The sequence below is a fragment of the Mya arenaria genome, chromosome 15 (assembly GCF_026914265.1).
Source record: "Mya arenaria isolate MELC-2E11 chromosome 15, ASM2691426v1".
NCBI classification, from domain to species: domain Eukaryota; kingdom Metazoa; phylum Mollusca; class Bivalvia; order Myida; family Myidae; genus Mya; species Mya arenaria.
In genome coordinates, this window is record NC_069136.1 from 35,785,810 (window position 1) to 35,807,681 (window position 21,872).

A 21,872-nucleotide genomic window follows, 5' to 3' on the forward strand; every position below is an offset into this window, starting at 1 on the left:
GATTATTACGCAACTTAGATAGAGCTTGTCAAAATGTAAACAAAATGTTAAAATTGTTGCAAAAGTAATTATTTCTCAATTGAAGTGAATTGACAGCCAGTTCCCAGCGATGTCAAGCGAAGAAGGCGTTCGTGCGACGAACGATGACGCGGCCCAGTGTAAGAGATACGCCGTAGATAAGGGGTACTGGCAGGATCCCTACATCAAGCTGTTCACCTCCAGAGGGCAGCAGAATCACGCTCCAGAGATCAGCATTGGCTACTATGCACGTGTGAAGGGGCTTAGGATGATTCTTGAGAAGTTTTTAACTGTGAGTCTGACGGTCCATAGAATGATCAGAATTGTTCACCTCTCTGTTTCTGCTGCTCATTGATGCAGTACAGTACTTACTGTAGCTTAAACTTCATCAGAAATATTAACTAATTAAAATTAGTTAATATTTTTTATGAAGTTTGCATTAAGAGATTTTATCTCAATTTTATTTCACATCATAAAGATGCTGTTCTCTTCCTTATAAATAACAACATCAGTTTGGCATTTAATATTATTCATAAATAAGTTTGAGATGCTTAAAGCTAATGCCAGTAATGTTGCCAATAAATCAAACCCAGGACATTATGACCTGTCACAATGAATATGCATATACATATTGCTTTCTAAACTACTATGCCACCAAAAATGTCCTGGAATCACTAGCAAAAAAACTCACAAGCTCTCAATTTTTGTCAAATAGGTAACAGACGGGAAGTGTCAAATAGTAAGCATCGGGGCCGGCTTTGATACTCTCTTTTGGAATCTGAAGGACGCTGGTATAAATGTCACCTCCTTCATTGAGGTTGATTTCTCCGCAGTAACCTCCAGAAAAATCCACAGTATTCGCAGATCCCAGGTCTTGCTCCAGAAAATCACTAACGAAGGTAAAACCTGTCCATTTTGTAAAAAACACCTCAAAATAAAAAGTCATTGTAAAAAGTTTCTTTATTAGCTTGTCGGTTTTTGTTGAGAAATTGTCATAGTCTTGGTGCCATTGATGTAACCATGCAATAAATTTAATCATGGCCATTAATAAAAAAACTGCTGAAGTTCATACTAATGTTGCCAGAGGTCGGTGAACATGAATACCAGCGCCAATAACTTTGGATTTAGTACTTTTTTTAGTTATGGCCCTTGTTTCGACTGAAAATGAACATGAAAATGACAATAGCTTTGTTGTGCTATTGTTTTCTCTGAGTTGCTGGGTCAGTTTGTTGTTTAAAATGTACATACTGGACCTCTTAAATAAAATTTCCATACACACTGGGAAAATAAATTCTAAGTTTTGTATAAATTTGAACAAGTCCTAGATCATTGTTTTTGTGTACATGTATTGTAGTTTAGTAATACGGTTTTTCACACATTTTAGACGAAGAAATCAGATTCAGCACTACAGATCTTCATGGAAAGGATTACCACTTGGTGGCTGCTAACCTGAAGAATCTCAAAGACTTTAATAAGAAGCTGGGCGAGTGTGGCATTGATAAAACTTTACCTACAATATTTATTGCGGAATGTGTCCTGGTGTACATTGAGAAAGACTGTACAGATGCATTGTTGAAATGGACAGTGGACAACTTTAGTACAGTGTTTTTTGTTAATTATGAACAGGTAAACTCACAACTTTTATGTTTTTAGTACAATGTTGTTGTTTTTTTGTTTATTTATAACAACTTTAAGGTCGTGGGTTCATTCCCTGGCCGCGTCATACCAAAAGACGTTAAAATTTGGTACAAGTAGCTCCCTTGCCTGGCGCTCGGCATTTAAAGGGTGGTGCTTGGAAAAAAGGTGTACTCAGTACTGGTTTAACCCAGGAAAGTTGTACCCTTTGTATCGGTGCTTTACACCGAGCATGTAAAAGAACCAAGGGGTCTCTTCGAAAAAGAGTAAGGGTATTGCACCCGGACTTCCTTGTATCCCACCACTGTCTATTCAGCGTGCTGTCCCTTCAGCAAAAAACAAAGGACCTGTTAGAAATAAGTGCTTGCACTTTCACGGGTAATCCTTAACCACAAGGTCTAAAGAAATGCATACATACAACTTCAATTTGCAATCAAAATCAACTAAGATCTTTTTTGAAATGGCCCCCATCGTAGAAGAAAAATTGCTTTCACGCCTGAACTTATCTGAAGTCTTCTTTGCTTCTAAGGTCTGTTCTTGAGACCAGGTCATGTTATTTACTTTATCATTTACATTTCCCGGATGCATGATTTTAGACTAAATTGTATGGCATTAAATGCTCACAGGTCATATATAAGTTTGACTAATTGCCATTTGTTCTAGGTGAACATGGGAGACAAATTTGGTGAGGTGATGATGGAGAACCTACGTTCCCGGGAGTGTATGCTCCATACAGAGTACTGCGCCAGTATAGATACACAGATTCAAAGGTGAGGGCCGGGTATAGTGATTTTAATAGCATTTTGTCAGTCACAGTGGGATGATTTTTACCCAACATTATTGGGTTATTTGATACGGTTGCAAAGAGGTCACACAAGTGTATGCTTCCCACCGAAGTACTGCGCCAGTATAGATACACAGATACAAAGATGAGGGCAGACACATGTGATAGCTAGCCAATGAAATAATTTAAATATGCAACCTAGTCTGAAGTTTCATTTTGGATACCATTTTAAAGTTATATACAATTGGTTGCAGATGAGCACTGAAATCTGATGTACTGTATTTCTTTCTCCTTTTGATACAATTATGAACCACATTTATCAATAAATGTTTCTTACAATGACTTTTTAATTAACTTAACTTACTCTGTAACCTGGAGTAGTTACAATACTTATTTTAAAGTAATTGTATATTACGTAACACAAAGCATATTAGTTTTTAATTAGCTTGTAAACTGTATTTCTTGTTAATTTTGATACAATTATGAACCAAATTTATCAATACATGTATCTTACAATCCTTTTTTCAAATCTGTAAGCAGAAGTAGTAATGGTACTCATTTCAAAAGTTATTGTAAGATACCTAACAAAAAGCTTATTAATTTTGAATTAGCTTGTAAATTTCAATTCAGTTGGCGACATGAACATAATATGAAATTGCATGTCTACCTTTGCAGCATTTCATGGTGTGTTTCTTGATAAGATGTTGAATGTTACTGAATGTTGACATGTCAACTCCGTCTTGCAGGATGTCTAGTCAGGGGTTTGAGGGTGCTGATGCCATGGAGATGAGGCATGTTCTATACCGACTTCCACAGAATGACGTCATGAGGTAACTGGGCAGTACACGCGAGGAGTGCATAACATATAATAGAACATTAATATTTATCAAATCAGTCTTAATTTTAGACTTCAAGAAAGTTTTACTTGAAAATGTCATAACTATTTTTTTATATACAGTTGAAACTCGCTATGTTGAACTCTGTTATCACGATGTTCTGGTTATGTCAAACTATTTTTGAACATTTTGGGTTAAGTAATACACTTTTTGTATTTTGGTTATATTGAATGTTAGTTATCTCGAAGTATTTCCCAATGTCCCAACAACTTCAATATAGCGAGTTTTGACTGTAAATCCATAGAAAATGGGATTATTGATAAAGATTGACTTTATTTAAGACCACACAGGTACTCTGTATTCTATAGATCGTAAATCATACATGAAACATACATTTCTGTACACAACTTTTCTACATGACACTGTCTATGCAAATGCTGGCATTACTGGCTATCATTCCATATCAAATGTTATTTCAAACTATTAAAGTTGTGGCATATATTATATAAACTAGTACTGTAATTAACATCTGCAATAACTTTATGTTGTTAATTTTTTTTTCTAAAGACCATTTAACTTGATTAACTGTACTAAATAGTTAAGCAGCAAAATTTAGTAAGTTTAAAAATACCATAGTTGAGTATCAATTTATCATACTATAGGGTTTAAGCTAAAGATTTGTAGTCGGGTGTTGCACTCTGCCCATTTTGTAGCCCACATGGAGACCAGCATGTGCACCCTTCTATCTACTTAAAATTGAAGCTTTAGATAATCAAATATTTTCCACATCTTGTGTTAAAGCTTATGATATGATTTTAAATTGATACATGAAATATCTGGCAATCTGAAGCTGAAACTGTTTTAGTTAAACACATTTTTTAACATATTTAAGTTTTTGACAGTCTGAAACAATGTCCCCTTTTCACACATACCATTGTTTCCCTGGCAGGATCCAACGGATCGAGTTCCTTGACGAACAAGAACTTCTAGAACAGCTGATGAGTCACTACTGTTACTGCTGGGCGTACAAAGACCCCAATAAAATAGGGCTCGGCGACATTGGGCTCTAATCCTTGAGTTGTTTAAACATTGGAATATACTGTTGATTGTGTTAATTTAATGAGAGCCTGTTTTCAGAATTTTTTTTATAGTTTTGTCAATTTTGTATGAAGCATTATTTATTTATTGTGAAACGTCTGGACAAATTCATATTTTGCTAGGTTTAAATTGCACTACCAAATAATTTTATGATTATTTTGAAATATTTGTAAGATAGCTCTTGCCAACATCTAACTTCAATCCTTTGATTGTTAACCTGTTAGTTATCATTGAAATAACCAGTACATGTAGTTAGAGATTATCATTATTTGACTGTCACTCATGATTTTAAGTGTGTGTGAAATCAGAGTCCATTAGACTTTACCTTCCAACATCACATTCTATTTATTTTATCTTCCTGACTGTTATTAACTGATGATTGAGCAACTTCGTAATATGTAGTACTGCTTCTCCTTGACATGTACACAGACACCATAAATTGAGTCATGAACACCAAAACAATGTTTCGCTGTCATTTTTAATTTTCCTTATGTTTATTGTACTTTCTGCGTTTTTTCTATGCGATGTTTGAATTTTTAATATTGATATTGACGTTGTCACAATTGAAATATATTTCCTAACCTTCATGTCTTCTCAATTACTGCTGACCCAAATAATATTGGCATAAAGAGAAAGGGAGAAGGAAGTACTCAAAATACATAGGTGAAATTAAATTAAACAATTTGAAAATACTGATAGTTAAACCCCGTTGGCTCAACTCCCTGGCGCCAGGGAAAATACCTCGAGCCTCGGAAAATTTGAGCCAAGCAGGAATGTTAACCTTCAGTATAAAGGAATCAGTCCTTTACATCCAGTTCAAGCTCATGAGGAATTCAACCCAAGCAAGTAGTAGCCAACAGGGTTTGACTGTGGGTATTTCGATTCTGAAATGCACTTTCAAATTCATTTTTACTACTGAAAACTTTCACCTATGAAGCTATTTTTCTTCTTTGTCTTTTCAATCCATGATGCATATGTATTACTTTAATTGATATAATTTTTTACATTCCCTGTGAAATTGAATAGGTTGAAACAGATGTTTTCATTTTGCTACTATCCCAGTGTGTGGTTATTTTTTGTAACTAGTAATGGCATGTTTAAAAGGACAGTGCCAGATTTGTTTTAAATCTTTGTTGTAATGCAGTAATTTTACTTACTTTTATTATCATCAAACAGTAACTGGCGAATACTCATTTGAACAAAATTTTGTATATCCAAGCCTAAAATAATTCATTTTTCAAAAATTGTAACTAACATGTTCTCGAAAATGTGGTATTTTCTTTCACATTCTTATTTATAATTATTAGCTATAGAACGTAATTTTAAAGTTTTGGTTCTGTTTCATCATTTCAATAAGCATTTTTGTGTAAATTTCACACCAATATATTATTTTTTTTATTTTCAATACTGTATATATCCTATTAGATGCCCCTGTTAGTGTCTTTGAAAATTCTGCGTGCTTAAAATGAACCATTTTCCCCGATTCAGCAACTTTTTAAATTCTGCAAACAAAAACATGAACTGCATGTGAGCCATAAACATTCTTTGCTGTGTAAATCTATAAAAGGGTCCACTCAATCCATGGCTTATATATATTATTGCACATTTGAGCAACATTTTTGCTACTGTCTGTGTATAATAGGGTTTGGATTTTTTTGTAACTGCATGAATTTAACATGTGCCCCAAAATGACAGTTGTAAGAATGCTTTTATCAGAATTTTTCATGAATTTGGAGTTTTTAGGTTAAGGTATTATTTGGTTATGTCACAAAATGAGAAAATAGACCCACGAAAATACCCCAACGCAACCACTAGGGCATGCAGGTTTAATAGGACATGCACGGTATCTAACACTTTAAAACATGAACAACTCCCTTTAAAAATTTGTGCTACATTGTAATGCAGAATATGAAGCAAATCTTCACATTCATAGTCCCCGCCAATTGAAATGAAATGTTTTAAACACCCATTCCCAATCATCAGAGGGCATAGCATTATCATATTATATAGTGTATGAAAAACCAATACCAAAAGCCAGTAATTATACAATCTTTGTTTTGGGACGTTATAAGTAAATTAAAAGCGCTTTTCACTACCAGCGAGATAACAATTGACCTTACAAAAAAGTAACTCGGCGCCTGGTCAGGTTCCAAGCTGTTTGCCACTCAGTCAATATATGCCCAAAGTTTTAAGTAAATTGAAAGAAATTTAGAATAAACCAGACAACATAAAGTATTGTGGTATCTAAAGCATTTTGTTTACCCGCACAAGTATGAGATTAATAAAGTAGTTATTTAATTTAGCCTCAACTTTTTATTACACGAATAACCAACATAGTGTGATATGCATGTTAACTTTGCATGATATACATGTTAACTTTGCATGGTAAACATGTATACTGGGTGGTATCCATGTTAAAAATGAAACATGTAAATTTTGCCATAAAAATCATGTATGATAACTTTGTGTGGTAAACATGCTGTGTTTGTTTTGTTTTTGTTACTTGCTGTGCTAACATTTCAAGTTTATCATGTTAACCAGCTGCATTTGCATAACAATGTAGTCTCGTTTTTAACGAAAATAAAGCTTTGCAAATTCATTCATGTATATCTTTTATGAGTGACCCTTCACCTTTACTCGTATGACGGGGGCTATCAATTGGGGCATATTAGTTTAAACTTTATTTAATTTTACAACGATTGTGAAACAAGCTATTACAACTTATATTAATCACTCACGTTGGCATGATGTTGCGCGAGAGTGTGGTCTTGTGTTGTGGGGGAAACCGGAGTACCCGGAGAAAACCCACTTGTCCGGCTTGGTGACCACTAACCAAACTCATATGCCCCCAGGCCGGGAATCGAACCCGGGTCGCCTTGGTGAGAAGCGAGTGCGCTAACCACTGCGCTAACCGGACAACCTAACGGGGCATATTAAAGAACCAGTGTAGCTCTAACCACAATCTGTCTGTCTGTGGTGTATGCCCCACAACCTCACAAGACGGATACTCTTGCGTATTTTTATTATGAGAGACCCTTCACCTTAACTCGTGTGATGGTGCTATAAACTGGCACACATTAAAGAACCAGTGTAGCTCTAACCACAATCTGTCTGTCTGTGGTGTATGCCCCACAACCTCACAAGACGGATACTCTTGCGTATTTTTATTATGAGTGACCCTTCACCTTAACTCGTGTGACGGGGCTATCAATTGGGGCATATTAAAGAACCAGTGTAGCTCTAACCACAATCTGTCTGTGGTGTATGCCCCACAAACTCACAAGACTGATACTCTTGCGTATTTTTTTATTATGAGTGACCCTTCACCTTTACTGGTGTGATGGTGCTATAAACTGGCACACATTATTGAACCAGAACATATCTAACCAAGGTTGAATTCTGTAAGTGCAATATGCTCCACAACCTCACACAACTTGTACTCTTACTGGGCCCATGGAAATGCTAGGGTTAAAAAGTAAATGTACAAAAATGTACATCAGTTCCCCCATGTTGTCCCTTTGAAGACATAAGTGATCAAATATATTTTCTAAGAGTTATCACAGTTGCCTATTTATAGTATAGTTTTTGTCTGCATCTTATACCCCCTATCTTCTTATACCCAGTCATTTATGGTATATAAAACACAAAACACAATGATGGTTCATGTTTTTTTTAGTAACAATTTCATTAAAACACAGAACAACATTTACCAGTACGGTTAAAAGATCTTAATAGCAATAAAATTCATGTATATTAAGATAAATCAAGTCATAAAATATTGCAATAAAATATTAAATGCCGTATAGTCTCGGTCGTTGTATTACAAGTATACAAGACTTACAGAATACTTAAGTAAAAAATATTTTAAACACCTTTTAAAATTTATTATATTTTTGTTTAAAAATTAATTTAAAACTTGATGGAAGGAATTTCATAAAAATCTATGGCACTAGATATTTGCAAAGAAAATAATACCTGAATCAACAACAAAAAAATCTAGTTTTTTTTATTGATAAAAAAGATTTAAAAATCAAAATATGGCAATTACAAACATTAATACATAATTTTCACAGAATATAATTCCGATTATTACCTGCAAAATATATGTAATCATTCTCGATATGATCTCATTCAAGCAAATTTTTATACTGCTACAAATCATACCTCATTTATATATAATAAACAAATATATTATCATATTTACTATAAATATTTCACATTAAAAAACCCACATTATTCTGCCAAGATTTGAGCAGGCCCGCATGTATGCAATCTTCAGTTTTTTGAAGTTGACAAAGAGGCACTGCTCAAGATACCTTTTTTCTTTCAATAATTGTTGAAAATATTCTCCATTTCTCAAGTGTGAAAACATGAACATGTAGAACATAAAATTATAGAAACAATACTACAACATACAGAATAATATTAATATTATCACATCTATGCATACCAATCATTTCAACATACAGACAAAATAATAAGAATTGAGTGCAACATGTATTCTGAATCTAAATAAAGATGACTGAAGAATTTCATGGGTTTCTTAAGTAGGTTTTGCATATTTTGACACCGATATATATCTTTATTTATATAACTAGGTTTTAGAGTCAACCCTATTCCTGGTTTGGCGGAGCTGGTATTCCTCAGTCGTGCCCTTAAACCGAAGACTACTCAAGTGCAGCTTGGCCTCCAGTTCAAACTGTCTCTGTAGCTCCTCCGCCATACGTCGATCTTTCTCCTCCTGATCTTCTCGACTTAGTTGCCGAGCAGCGAAATAGTCTGTAACAGTTCGTGCTTGTTTTTTAGTTACCGGTTTTGAGATAGTTTTCCGTGTTTGTCGTAATGGTTGACGAGAGGTTTTTAGCTGTCTTTTTTGTCCCTTACTGGCTGTTTTATTGTTCACAGTTTTATTGCAGTTTTGGTTTGTGTTTTGTTCTAATTTAGTGGCGGTAAAGTTGAGCTTTCTTCGTTTTGCATTATGGAAGACATCCTCCTCGATTTCCAAACAGGAATCACTTTCCTCACAGTCACTATTGCTATTGTCACTTTCATTTGCAACATTACTATCACCCGATGGTTTTTTCTTACGTAAGTTATCATACAGGAAGTTGGGATCTTGCGCAGATTTGTACGTCCTGCCTGATCTTGTCGTCTTCTTATGGCTTGATTTTGCCAATCCATTCAGTTTAACATTACACTCTGGTGAATAAGTCGAATCTGTTGTCTGCTGCAGACTTTCCATAGGCTTGGCCCACTTCATTAGAGTTGCCTGAGGACTTTCCATGTACCTATTTTTTGTTTTGGCACCTCTCCGCTTTCTAGACAGCCTTCCATTATTGACCTTTGCAGGATCTTTTTGCTCGTTGTCCACTTTTTGTACCTTAAACTCACTTTCAACAACTCCTTCACAAAAAACGTCTGTATCAAATTCAGGCTCAAGGGGGATAATGAGTTTCTTCTTAACGTTGCCTGGCCCAGCCTGATCTCCCGCATGTTTGTGACCAAGATTAGAGTTGGATATATCCCGAAAGTCAACACTCCGGTTCCCACCGGGCCCCGGCGCTACATGGGTTGGCGTTGCAGACTGCTGGGACTCTGGGTTCAAGTTCTCGTCAGGCTGGGAGCCAGACTCTAATGTGCATGTAGACTTGCTGAATTTGTTGACCTAAAATATCACAAAAACATTTTTGATACAAGTCTAAAGTTTCTCACTCGTCTTATACAGAAGAGGTTTTTGTACAATTTGTTGTATAGTGAAATTGGGTTCTGTTTCTAATGTAAGAATTTGAATTTGAATAATAAACTTCAAATAAGTTATGAAGTGTTTGTAAGTATACCAAACAGTGCAAAGGGATTTACATAAGCTGCTGAACAGCTCGTTACCCTATCCACAACATTATTTATTTCTGGACTGGTGACACTCAAAACACTAAAACACATTTACAAGAGTCATGAAAGCTTATGAGAATGTTAAACAGGTGATGGAGTTTAGCACCTGGGGTTTTGTTTCCCGCTGCAATAAGTGAAACCACAGTTATGGCCCTTGAATTAGCAAAAATTAACATTTCTGGACTTGTTGCTCAAAACACCAAAACTATATTACAAAGTTATGAAAGCATGAAAATATTAAAGGGGTAATGAAGTTGTGGAACTTGGGTTTTGTGTGCCGCTGCAAATAGAATAGTGAGAGTTATGGCCCTTGAGTAAGCAAGAATAAGCATTTTGGACTTGTTGAACTTGTGTTTCTCTCATTACCTCAAAAATGTTAAACATACACTCATGAAATCTTTCAGGAAGATATTTGATGTTAATCAGTTGTGGAAATTATATTTTGATGCATATTTATGGAGAATTGACAAAATTATGGTCCTTGCTTTTGTAACAAAAGCAGCATATAGGGGAATCCGTGTCCTATGGATACATTTTTAGTTCATTTTGTAATGAAGTTTCTAGAAGAAATACATATTCAATATTTAAATGTCTTAAATTACTTTCCATCAACTATACAGCAAAAGAAATAAGCAGAGGCCCATTTTTTAGCACGACTCATGTGGCATAAGAGACAGGGCCAATTCACCGCAAATGCCTTTATACAAACTATTTCCACCCTTTGGGACCCACCTTGTCAATCCTCTCCTCGGCCAGCTGACTGAGCCGTCTCTGCATGATTGGGCTGCCAGCGTCGATCTCCGCCAGGGACCCCTCCTCTCCCAGCGGAGAGCCAAGCCCGGACTTGCTGAGGTTCCGTGGGGTTGTTCGGATAACCATCGGCTCCACAACCTATTGGGGAGACAAAGAACACAAAATAGTTTTAAAACAATATAAACTCATTATATCCCTAATATTCACAACAATAAGTCTCTAACTTTGTTTCCCATGGATCCTAAAGGAACGCCAAGACTTGAAATTAAGTGACCCTTTCCAGTGGTTGAAATTAACACAAGCCCGCAAGCCCTTCACTGGTAAAATGCCTTCCGGGCTCGCTCAAAATCTGAATTTTATATAAAAGGGCTTGTTCAAAAATTAGATGCCAAGCATAAGTATAGGAATTCGGGCTTGTTCATCCAAAGGTCGAATTTCGATGACTGCCTTCCTGAAGTAAGGTGACTCTCAAAAAAGTTGCCACTTTGGCCTGGTTTCATTTATAATGTGTTTAAGCAGTCTTTGCCTGTTTTACCCAGAATTTCACATACAGTAGTGACCATCAAACATTGGAGATTTTAACACATTATTTATATAACATGATCTTAAAACCTGGAATAACCCATGAAAGCAACCGTGACCACTTAATTAAAATTTATTTTAATTAAAATTAAATTTTATATTATCTCATGGATAAGTGACACTCACAGTCACTATTTTTACTAAATATTGTAAATTAGAAGCTGCAATACAAAGGAGTTGAGCAATACTTCAAAATTTGCTTTCTTAATCTGAGCCTATAATCCACCAAGAACATTGAAACCATTATTATCTATATTTAACAATGATAAGAATAATTCTATCAACATCTAACTTAAATCACTTGAAATACACAACCATGCATAACTTTCAACTAATGAAATATAATCATATTGCTTGTCAACTGATGCACATGTAAACTAAACTTCACTACACCTCACCTGGCCAGACGGTAATCTCCGTGGCGGGGTCAGAGGACAGCTTCTGATTGGTCGAAAGTGGTTCAGCTCGTGGCTGATGCTGTCCGAACTCGGTGCTCGCAATACACCGCTCTCATCAGTAGATTCCTGTAACAAGCATAAACGTTAAAACAGCTGTCCAAACTCGGTGCTCGCAATACACCACTCTCATCAGTAGATTCCTGTAACAAGCATAAAACGCTGTGTTTGCATACAATTAATGATAACGGTTAATTTGCTTACGTTTTTGCAAAGTTACATATGTATGACATATGCGTACAATTGGCTTGAGTTGTTCCACTACGTGCCAATTAACTCAGTGCAATGCCAATAAACTACCAGTAAGTCTAAGTTCTGACTGAATTTTGCCCCAAATTTCCATTTAAAATTAATTGTGTGCCTGAATTTTCCCTTAAATTTCCATTTGAATTACATTTACAGTAAATTGTGTGATCAAATTTTCCCTAATAATATAATTTGAATAAATTGTGTCACTAAAATATCCCTTAAATTACCATTTGAATAAATTGTGTGGCTAAATTATCCCCAATATTTTCACTTGAATTAGATTGTGTGACTGAATTTTTCACAAATTTTCATCTAAATTAGTTTGTGTTGCTCAATTTTTCCCCTATATATCTTCAATATTTGTATCATTTACATGTAAATAGCCACATTGGGACACTAAACACTATTACTGTGTTGTGGACATACATGTATTAAGTTTTAAAAGACTAAATTCAAGGCCATACTAAAAGACCATTCCTCGAATGATAATCCCAAATGCATCAAAACTAAGCTAACATCAGCACTAACCGTGTCAGTGTTTGTCATGCCAGCCACTGGGAGAACAGGTTTTGGACAGACAGGAGGTGTGGAGCAGTTACTGTCAAGGTCGTCAACGGAGATGGAGATCCCCTTACACATGGCGTCCAGGATCTCGCTGCGCTGTAGGATTCGCCCAGTCTGACTCGGGGTCGTCAATAACGAACCTGGGATGCAGTGCACATGATTGGAAAGTTTTAGTATAAAATCTTACATACAGTCATTGAAGTAAGAGGTGAACAAGCCAAAATTTTGACACTAGTGCTTGGCATCAACATTCTCAATAAGCCCTGCTATATAAAATACAGAATTTTAGTGAAAAGCATTTTTAAATACCAGAGCAGTGCTTGCAGACTTGTCATTTTTTGGACCGCTGCATGTATAGAAATGACTGATAATTTAAGGTCATGAATTGGTACCATATAAACTTAACATTTGAAAAATAAACATCAGGGCTTCCATTAAAAAAAATAAAACTGGGAGTATGATATTCCTTTGCATCAATATTGGAAGTTTTTCAGTGATATGTGGAAAATTAATTTATTCGAGTAAGTACAAATACTTCCATAACTTTGTAGAAAACTTCTAAGTTGACGGCTCGGAAGTTCAAAATATCAAAATTTGGGGTCAATATTTCTTTCATGGTCACATCAAATTTTCAAACAGTCTTAAAAGTTAAACAAATTATTTTAATATAAATTTGTGATTTTGTCAAGTGATTTTAGCTGATTATTTGATTTTAAACATACTTGTTGAGGTACATTTCAGTCAAAAATTATAAAATTGATCAGTGAGGAAGTTTATACGTATCCAGTTTCAAATTCTTAATGGAAGCGCTTCAAATTGTCATCAATAATTATCCTCTTTGTTTAACAAAAGAATATATTGTAGTGGCTGCAATATATTCTTTAGTTAAACAAAGAAGATAATAATTGACGGCAGTCTTAATCGATAATTAGCATCATGTCAATAGCAGCTAAGAATGGAAAAAGATCTTCTATAACAACAATCCATAAAGGCATTTTTCTCTCATTATTTTCAAAATATATATATATTTTGAATGATTTACCGATAAACCATGTGAGTAACGTCCCTTTAAAGTTAATAAGTAAGCAAACTCTTTTTTTTCTCCATTTATTTTGTCTTTTAAATCATTTTGAGCCAAATTCAGCCTGAAATTGAATTTTTTTTTTTTTGGCAAAAGCCTATACAGTAGATAGGATGTATGCATTTTTAAATTCAAATTCTGGTGCCAAAAAGTGTGCACTATACACTATTAAAAAACCAGTACATGTATTTCTACTCACAGCATGAAGTATGGTCTCTTGATGGGGTGTTTTTCTTAAATGTCTCCTCCAGATTCTCAATGTCCTGTGTGGTAATGAGGTTTTCGTCCCGCCGTATCTTCTTTGAGATGGGTGTTTGGTTGGCCTGGAACATCTTCCCGCCTTCGGGGGATACGGTTTTGAGGAGTCCAGGACTGGGCAGGGTGGAGTGTCGATCCCTGGTAGCTGTGTGTCGGTCCCCTGCACCGTCAGGGCTGGCTCGGGAATCTGAGGACACAGACAGGATGCTCCCAGATGTGGCCCGCGTCACAATTTCAACCTCATCATCCTCTGTCTGAAAGTGATAAAGCCATCATAACCATTGGATGTGCATTTAACATAATACAACAATGGTCACAGGATTTTTTTCCAGCAAAAAAAACAACAACAATGCAATGTAACACAGGACTTAAACGGTGGACTACACACATATTTAAGGTAATGTTATAACCATATTTGAATACTTGTCTTGAAAATATTGGCTACCAGACAAATCGGCCCCTTACCAAATCGGCCCCTAGCTCAAACGGTTACCTTTTCGGCCCCTTACCAAATCGTCCCCATCCCGTAGACGTTTCGGCCCCTGATTACCGAGACGTTTCGGCCCTTATTTTTATTTTTATTTTTTTATTTCTAAATATAAGTAAAAAAACATGTAATTTCATTTTTTTATTTTAATAGACTAAGCTATATACATGTATACAAAGGTACTGTATAGATAAAAATAGATTTAATGAAAATATCTGTTCACTTGAAAACATGTAAAGATTTATTCACGAGATGTTTTTATAAAACGAAATATAGTTGAAGAAGAAATGTTTAAACTTCATTTTTTTCAAATAATCTTATTATTATACATAACTATGTTGCTAATATTATGTATAATGACATGTCCATTGTCTAACATCAGTCTTGACCAAACACCTATCGCCCGCCGTAGAGGGCACCAACATTTTTCAGGAACTCCTCGCAGGTGACCTTATGCGAATCGTATGAGTCCCACTCATCCATGATCCTGGCGTTGATGTCTCTGTAACGCTCTCGACATAAGTTATACATTTTATGAAATTCAGTTATTTATATTCAAATCAGGTAAGGATGAAAAAACTATTTGTATTTTTTATCTTATATTTAATACGTATGCAAATCCATACTGGCTTAAACGGTGTTTTTAGACAGATGGTCTTATGGCGAATTGTCACATTCCACAGAGGTATCAGGCGTTGGAATTATGACAATTTGTGTTTACAAACTTATAAATACGTCTACAAGGTTTGTTCCGACTTTCCCAATATAATATCTGTAGAACTATCAAGTTGTCACTTGTTTGCAAGTCATATCTATAAAACAAACATTATTTCCTAATTATGTATAGATAAAACACTAATTGTTAAAAATAATAATTAATAATTAATCTGGAGCAATAGTATGCCACACAGATAACAAATTAATGATTGAAACGTAAAGGCATTTTAAAAAAAAAACTTGCTTAAGCATAAAACGCATATATGTACGTATGGCATGTGGCAATAACATAAGTTCTATTGTATCATAAGTTTGATAAAAAAAATATTGTGAGAATGTTATCGATATTAAGGTATAATATAAAAAGGTAATGATTTCGGTGTTATATATACCGCAAGGTTCATGCTGCGTGGTACATACAACACAAAACGAACAAGAATATGTACATCGCGTATGTTCTAAGGATCAACAGAATTATGTTTAAACACTACCGTTTATGATACAATAAACATAACAAAGAAACATAGCAAACATTTTATACTAGGGAATCACAAGTCAGACACGCGTTTAATCAGGAATGATAGCAAAATAAAAACCACGAATGCCAGTCCAGTGTCAATGCTTTGATATACCTTTGGCGCCACGTGCATTTTAATCTTAATTATATGAGTTATGGGAGTACTCGGCGGTAAACATAGCCATACATTTTCTTTGAAGTCTTTAATGATCAATTAATAATTAACATTTATAACATATAAACGTTCTTAGATTTTCTAACATTTTATATTAAAATCAGGGTTAATAGTTATTTAGATTTTAATTATATTTTTATATCAGTCCTATCAATGTTTTTCATTCATATTTGTCTATTTGTAAATTTAAAGATTTTATTTACAACTTATTTACAGATCTCATCTACATTTATAAGACGACCTACAATGTTTTACTTTATACTCAAGATAAAAAATAAAATAAAATTAAGGGGCCGAAATGTCTCTGTTGAAAATCACTAAGGGGCCGAAACGTCTCGAGTCATTTTAATTAAGGGGACGAAATAGCAGGGCCGAAACGTCTTAGGGGCCGATTTGGTAGTAGGCCGATTTGGTAAGGGGCCGATTTGTCTTGATCCCAAAATATTTCTCTTGCATTATTTAACAAACGTTTTCTATAGCAGTTAATACAAGGGAATACTTGAATCTTTGTGTCATGTGGTACTTCAAAGAAATATAAAAATAAAATTATACAAATATTTTCAAAATTGAAAAAGAAAATCGAAATATTGCAAGCACAATTTCCTAAACTATAGAAACTACAACAATCTAACGAACACTTTAAACTCAAATGTATAAACCTGCAGGGGCAGTATTCATTAAACATCTTAAGTCCTAATTACCTAAAATTTTCAAAGTTTAATTAAAAGAAAAAGAAGTATTTCTGATTTTATAAAGCGTTTGCATCATATGCTAAGTGAGATACTTACATGTAACTTAAGTATATGACTTACCCGGTAAGTTATGAAATAAATTAAGATGTTTTACGAGTACCAACCCTAGCAGTCATCAACATCATCCTTGTAGATGAACAAATCTGAACATTTATACTAGTGTATGGCATCGATTTTCAACAAGCCCTGCATTATAAAATCCAGAATTTCCCCAACCCCAGTGAGTAGGGCTTGCTGGCTCGTGCTAATTTTGACCATTGTAACCACAAATGAACATATTATGCCTGAAAATTTAAGACAACATCATGTCATCAGAACTTAACTCTTGATTACCCGACATGATCGTAATTTAATCTTGCTTGGCGCTTGCTTTGGATCCATCTGCATGTTTTTACACATAAAGAATTTGATATTAATTTTTAACAGAATATACAACATTCATGTACTTTTTAGGATGTTTTTTTTAGGATTAATTTCAGCATCTGTGCCAACCAAATTGTTAAAGAATATGTCTTGTTTTTTGTTCAAATATACATAATATATAGCTTTTTATTCATTCACATAATCTGTAATTATCGAGTGTGAATAATAATAATATTATAATTTATATAATATGATAAATAATTTTGTTACTAAAGACCAAATCAGAGGTTAAGTATTGCTATTAGTATTGAAAGTAGTTACAAGACATACACAACATATGAATTAAACATTGGCCCCTGCAAGTGATCCATTATATAATGCTTATTCAATGTGCATCAAAAGTGCCCTTTCTGACATAGCACACTGCCCTTTGCGCATCCTAGCCGGAGCACTGCATTAGTTTAACTAAATTCTTTCACTACTGAACATGTCTGTTATAAAGAGTTTTACCAGTTTTAAGCAACTCCAGCTGACCAGGTAAACCTACGACCAAAGCATGGCGTGCAGACTTATAAATGTTGATTTTGATCACTGGAAAAGGCCTAGTAACATTCCAAACCTGATTTTGCAGTTAAACTAGCTGTTCAACCTGGAATAATCCCTCCTCCAGCTGAGATATACGGTTCAACACATTATATTTTCACCCATGGGACGACAAGCAAAGACCTTAAATTCAAGATTTCACACCTGACTAAGATGTTTAGCACAAGAGTATGGCATGCTGTGTAGATTTTTTAATCACAGAAAAAAGGTCTAGTAACTTCACTTACCTGACTGAGCTGTTTAGCCACTGGTCAGCCTAAAAACTTATCGCCTGCAGCTGGCAATCACCAGATTTACACAATATGTTTTATCGATCCCATGGGATGGATGACTAACATTTTAGATTGGATACCTGACTGAGACGTTGAGCTAATTCTTCATCCTGCCGTCTTATCTCCTCCAACTCGGCCAGGGTTCTCTTCTCCTCAGCCTGTAGCTGTCTGATCAGCCTCTCACTCGCCTCTGCCTCTGCACGTTCCTCTGCAGATCGCTGGTCACGCAGCTACATTAATTCAAAACATAATATTATCGTATTAATAAGACTATCCAAAATACTTGCAAATATGAGTATAAAGAAACACGAAACATACTTTTGACGAAGAGAAGGGCTTATTTACACAATATATATCATTGTTATAATTCATAATTAACAGTTAAAAAAGCGTCCAACACAATACATTATTTGACCAGTAAATGTTTTGCCAGTCGCCAGTAGCCACAGCAAAGAACTTAAGGGTGGATGTCAAATTTTACTGTGCAAATAACTCCTCACCTTTGAACCAAGCGATCTTAAAAATAAATGATATAAATAAATGTTTTACTCACTTTCTTGAGTTGTTCTTCATACTCTTCCCTAATTTCGCCTGGCTCTGCGAGCTTTATGGAAATGTTAAGTGCTAAAAATAAAAAAATGACACTGAAAATTAAACCTGATACCTTTATTGTAATCAACTACATGTTATACATGTATGCAACATTATTCTGTGTGACTGTCTCATACTTTTTTTCCTTATTTTTCAGGTGATTATTGACATTGCTTTGAAACGGTGTAGTTTATTTGCAATAATTCTGCTATATGTACAGCACACTCAACAAGTTTCCACAGTAAACGAGGCAAGAAGGTCTTCAACCATGCGCTGTGAACTTTGAATGTGTGTTTGATCCCAGTCACTTTCAATCACGATTTTCCAGAAATCTTTAATTGGTAACATAGCTTGTTCAATGACTTTAGGTCTGGTACAAAATGACTATCTAAAGGTTATAAAATGACCAAAAATAGTCGGACAGTACAAAATGACCAGTTCCCTTTTTTAACACCCTGTCCATCTATAACAGCACCCTGTTTTCAGTCTTCCCGAAATTGTAAAAATTCTGCCTGTCCACCAGACAGGCACTTTGGAAGTTTTTGCCTGTCCGAAAAATATTTGCCTGTCCGAACAAATATGTCATAGTATACATACAGAGTAAAAAAATGAATGTCAACTGTTTTAATGCTTTCCTGATTTAGTTCACAAAAAAAACAAAACATAATTATAAACACTACATTGACATGTCGTTTAGTGAAAAAAACACACTTGGTCTCGCAAAATAACATTTAAACACCGCCGCCATTAAGGTGCTTTCTGGTTTTTCGGTCGTCCTGTAATTCCACCAACCACCGCCATTTTGACTGCAGACGAAGTAAATTGAGTGCCGACAATTTTGATTGTACTTTGTTGCAAACCAAGAACCAATCAAAACTGTTGTAATAAAATGCCTTTACTGATGAATCATATTTACTAGTTTATCCCCGGGAATCAACATCTGACATCATAGCATATTATCGGAAATCCGAAATCATTTAATGGCCGACTTTTGGCGATGTTATGTGATGTCAATATCAGTATGGGATCGACCAACTACCGCAAAGGCAAATAATCAGCGAGTTTTTATAGACATTTCGCTTTCAAATACCTTTCCGCTATTTAGTTGTCTCAAAATATGTCGGTCATCAGTACCGTTTTTTGGAAGATCTGCCGGACCCGTACAAAATTTGCCGGACATGTCCGGCGGACCGGCACATTTCGGGAAGACTGTGAAATGAACGTTTTGAATTTTTTTTTATTGTCTTCGAAAGAGCCAAATTTAGCAAAAATTCATGGAAACCAGTGATATAAGACTGCTTACAACAAATCAGATTGCAGGTTTTCAAATTTATGTTAAAAAAATTTATGTTTACTGGTTGAGAAGCAGTTTCCGACAGTTTTTATATGTTTTTATTGAATTATTTATACGTGTTTAAATACCTACTAAAATTGTTCACATTTTAGATAACTACAGCTCAAGCTGCTATTGTCGATATATTTTTCACATGTGCGACGTCACATATAGTGTATCTAATAGGGGGGCAAAGAGGGTACTAACATTGTTCTGATTAGCTTGTGATGAGAAGCAGTTTCCGACAAATCGAATGCGGGGCATATTTTAAGGTGCCTATTGTGTGTTTTTATTATCCATTTATTTAATAAACTAAATATAAGACTGTAATAAGAGAAATATTATTTAATTTTTCAGCATTTACGAAAAATTTAAACCTTAAAATTACCGACAGTCAATTCATACTCGAAATCAGGCAGACACTGAATATCAATGATATTTTGTTTCATTTCTGATGGAAACTTGTGTTTGTATACATTTAAGTGAATGTGGGTGCGAAACAAGCATGACACCAGAGTTCACAAATATGTACACAATGATCATCGTTTGTATAAGTCAATTTAGGAAAACCTTGTAGCTATTCATAGATATGCAAATTAGGTTCACACGCATGCGCAATACGCTGCGCGTGCCGATCCCCCACGTGCAAGTTTGTGTACAAAATGAAAAATAAACATTAAATAATAATAAAAGTTAGTTACGTGTCTCGGTAAGAATTTCAACTTTTGATTGCCTAGTTACCATATAGTTGAATTGCAGTACCTTCTTTATGAAGGTCTAAAGAAAGTACGCGAAAAACGATTTGTCGGAAACTGCTTTTCGTCGGAAACTGCTTCTCAACCAGTCAAGTACTTTTCTTATAGCGTTAGTAACGCTTTTAGCCATTAAACATTAATTTTCGAACGGAAATATGAAAAACTGCAATCTGATATTTTGTCATCAGTCTTTTATCAATGGTTTTCAGATATTTATGCACAAATTGGCAAATTCTGAGACAAAAAGTAAAAAAGTTGTTAAAACGGTTAATCTGTGAGAGTGCAGCTTTAAAATCTGACTTATGCCCTACAAATGAGTTGTGCATTATATACTGCAAATGACTAGTTTGACCTTAAACAGTATTCAGCTTAACCAAATTTCTGCAGCGTTGAAAAGCTGCTTACTTTCATTTTAGCAACATTAAAACTTGATCAAAATCAAATACTACCGTTCATCTCTTCATCATCCTCTTCAAACCCCTCCAGCCTTGCTCGCACCTGGTCCGGGAAAGACTTTTTGATCGCCGACCATCTCTCCTCATTCACCAGCTCCTTCTTTCGAGACGCGCGCCTGGCCCAGGTCGAGATCCGAATTCGGCACATCGGGCAAACAAAGTTAGCCTCTTGAACGTTCTGTTGGAAACATCCCAAGCACAGTTCGTGCTTACATGGCATTGTTACCGGCTGAATAAATATGTACAAGCATATTGGACATATGTTATCCTCGAGATTCATGATTAAAAGTAAATATTATATGGAGGGAAATATGTTTGTTTTTATTCCATTTTACCGGAAGTTGAACTGGTACCGGAAGTTTGAATTCGGTTGGGTATAAAAGACTCGCCGGACCGTACCGATTCCGGACCAACGAAAATTTCCGTACCGGTCCGGAAATCGTTCGGACGACTTCAGAATTTCGATTGGGATTGTCGTACAAAATCATAAAAATAAAAATAAAAGTGCTGAAAGCACTGATGGAGTAGGGCTTCATTTAGGGAAATATTGACAACCATTTTCTAAGCATTGACAAAATCGGCTCACATCACAAGGGGTCACTGTTTGATGGGCTAGCTTAAACTTTAGACTAAAACTGCTTGCAAGCTGC

General features: G+C 35.2%; 2 protein-coding genes across 2 annotated transcripts; one reads left to right on the forward strand and one right to left on the reverse strand.

Annotated features, from left to right (window-relative positions):
- Positions 1-2: 2 nt before the first annotated feature.
- LOC128220211 (leucine carboxyl methyltransferase 1-like) lies at positions 3-6,970 on the forward strand. Its single transcript, XM_052928500.1, has 6 exons — positions 3-310; positions 734-917; positions 1,403-1,644; positions 2,317-2,423; positions 3,184-3,267; positions 4,223-6,970. Exons 1-6 carry the CDS (start codon positions 110-112, stop codon positions 4,341-4,343), a joined length of 939 nt encoding a protein of 312 aa, XP_052784460.1. The 5' UTR covers positions 3-109; the 3' UTR covers positions 4,344-6,970.
- Positions 6,971-8,025: 1,055 nt separating this feature from the next.
- Positions 8,026-21,569, reverse strand: LOC128220493 (E3 ubiquitin-protein ligase RNF169-like). The gene is made up of 8 exons (XM_052928913.1): positions 21,217-21,569; positions 18,642-18,712; positions 18,169-18,318; positions 14,144-14,456; positions 12,828-13,003; positions 11,994-12,119; positions 10,993-11,151; positions 8,026-10,036 (listed from the first exon to the last, which is right to left on the reverse strand). Exons 1-8 carry the CDS (start codon positions 21,500-21,502, stop codon positions 8,966-8,968), a joined length of 2,352 nt encoding a protein of 783 aa, XP_052784873.1. The 5' UTR covers positions 21,503-21,569; the 3' UTR covers positions 8,026-8,965.
- Positions 21,570-21,872: the final 303 nt, after the last annotated feature.

Excerpts from the sequence above, each read along its gene's own strand:
- LOC128220211 (XM_052928500.1), top strand. The coding sequence starts at position 110 with ATGTCAAGCGAAGAAGGCGTTCGTGCGACGAACGATGACGCGGCCCAG. Across the intron at positions 311-733 it reads TTCTTGAGAAGTTTTTAACT|GTAACAGACGGGAAGTGTCA; the intron begins GTGAGTCTGACG and ends TTTGTCAAATAG. Across the intron at positions 3,268-4,222 it reads CCACAGAATGACGTCATGAG|GATCCAACGGATCGAGTTCC; the intron begins GTAACTGGGCAG and ends TTTCCCTGGCAG.
- LOC128220493 (XM_052928913.1), bottom strand. The coding sequence starts at position 21,502 with ATGAATCTCGAGGATAACATATGTCCAATATGCTTGTACATATTTATT. Across the intron at positions 12,120-12,827 it reads GCATGACAAACACTGACACG|GAATCTACTGATGAGAGCGG; the intron begins GTTAGTGCTGAT and ends TGCTTGTTACAG. Across the intron at positions 10,037-10,992 it reads CCGAGGAGAGGATTGACAAG|GTCAACAAATTCAGCAAGTC; the intron begins GTGGGTCCCAAA and ends GTGATATTTTAG.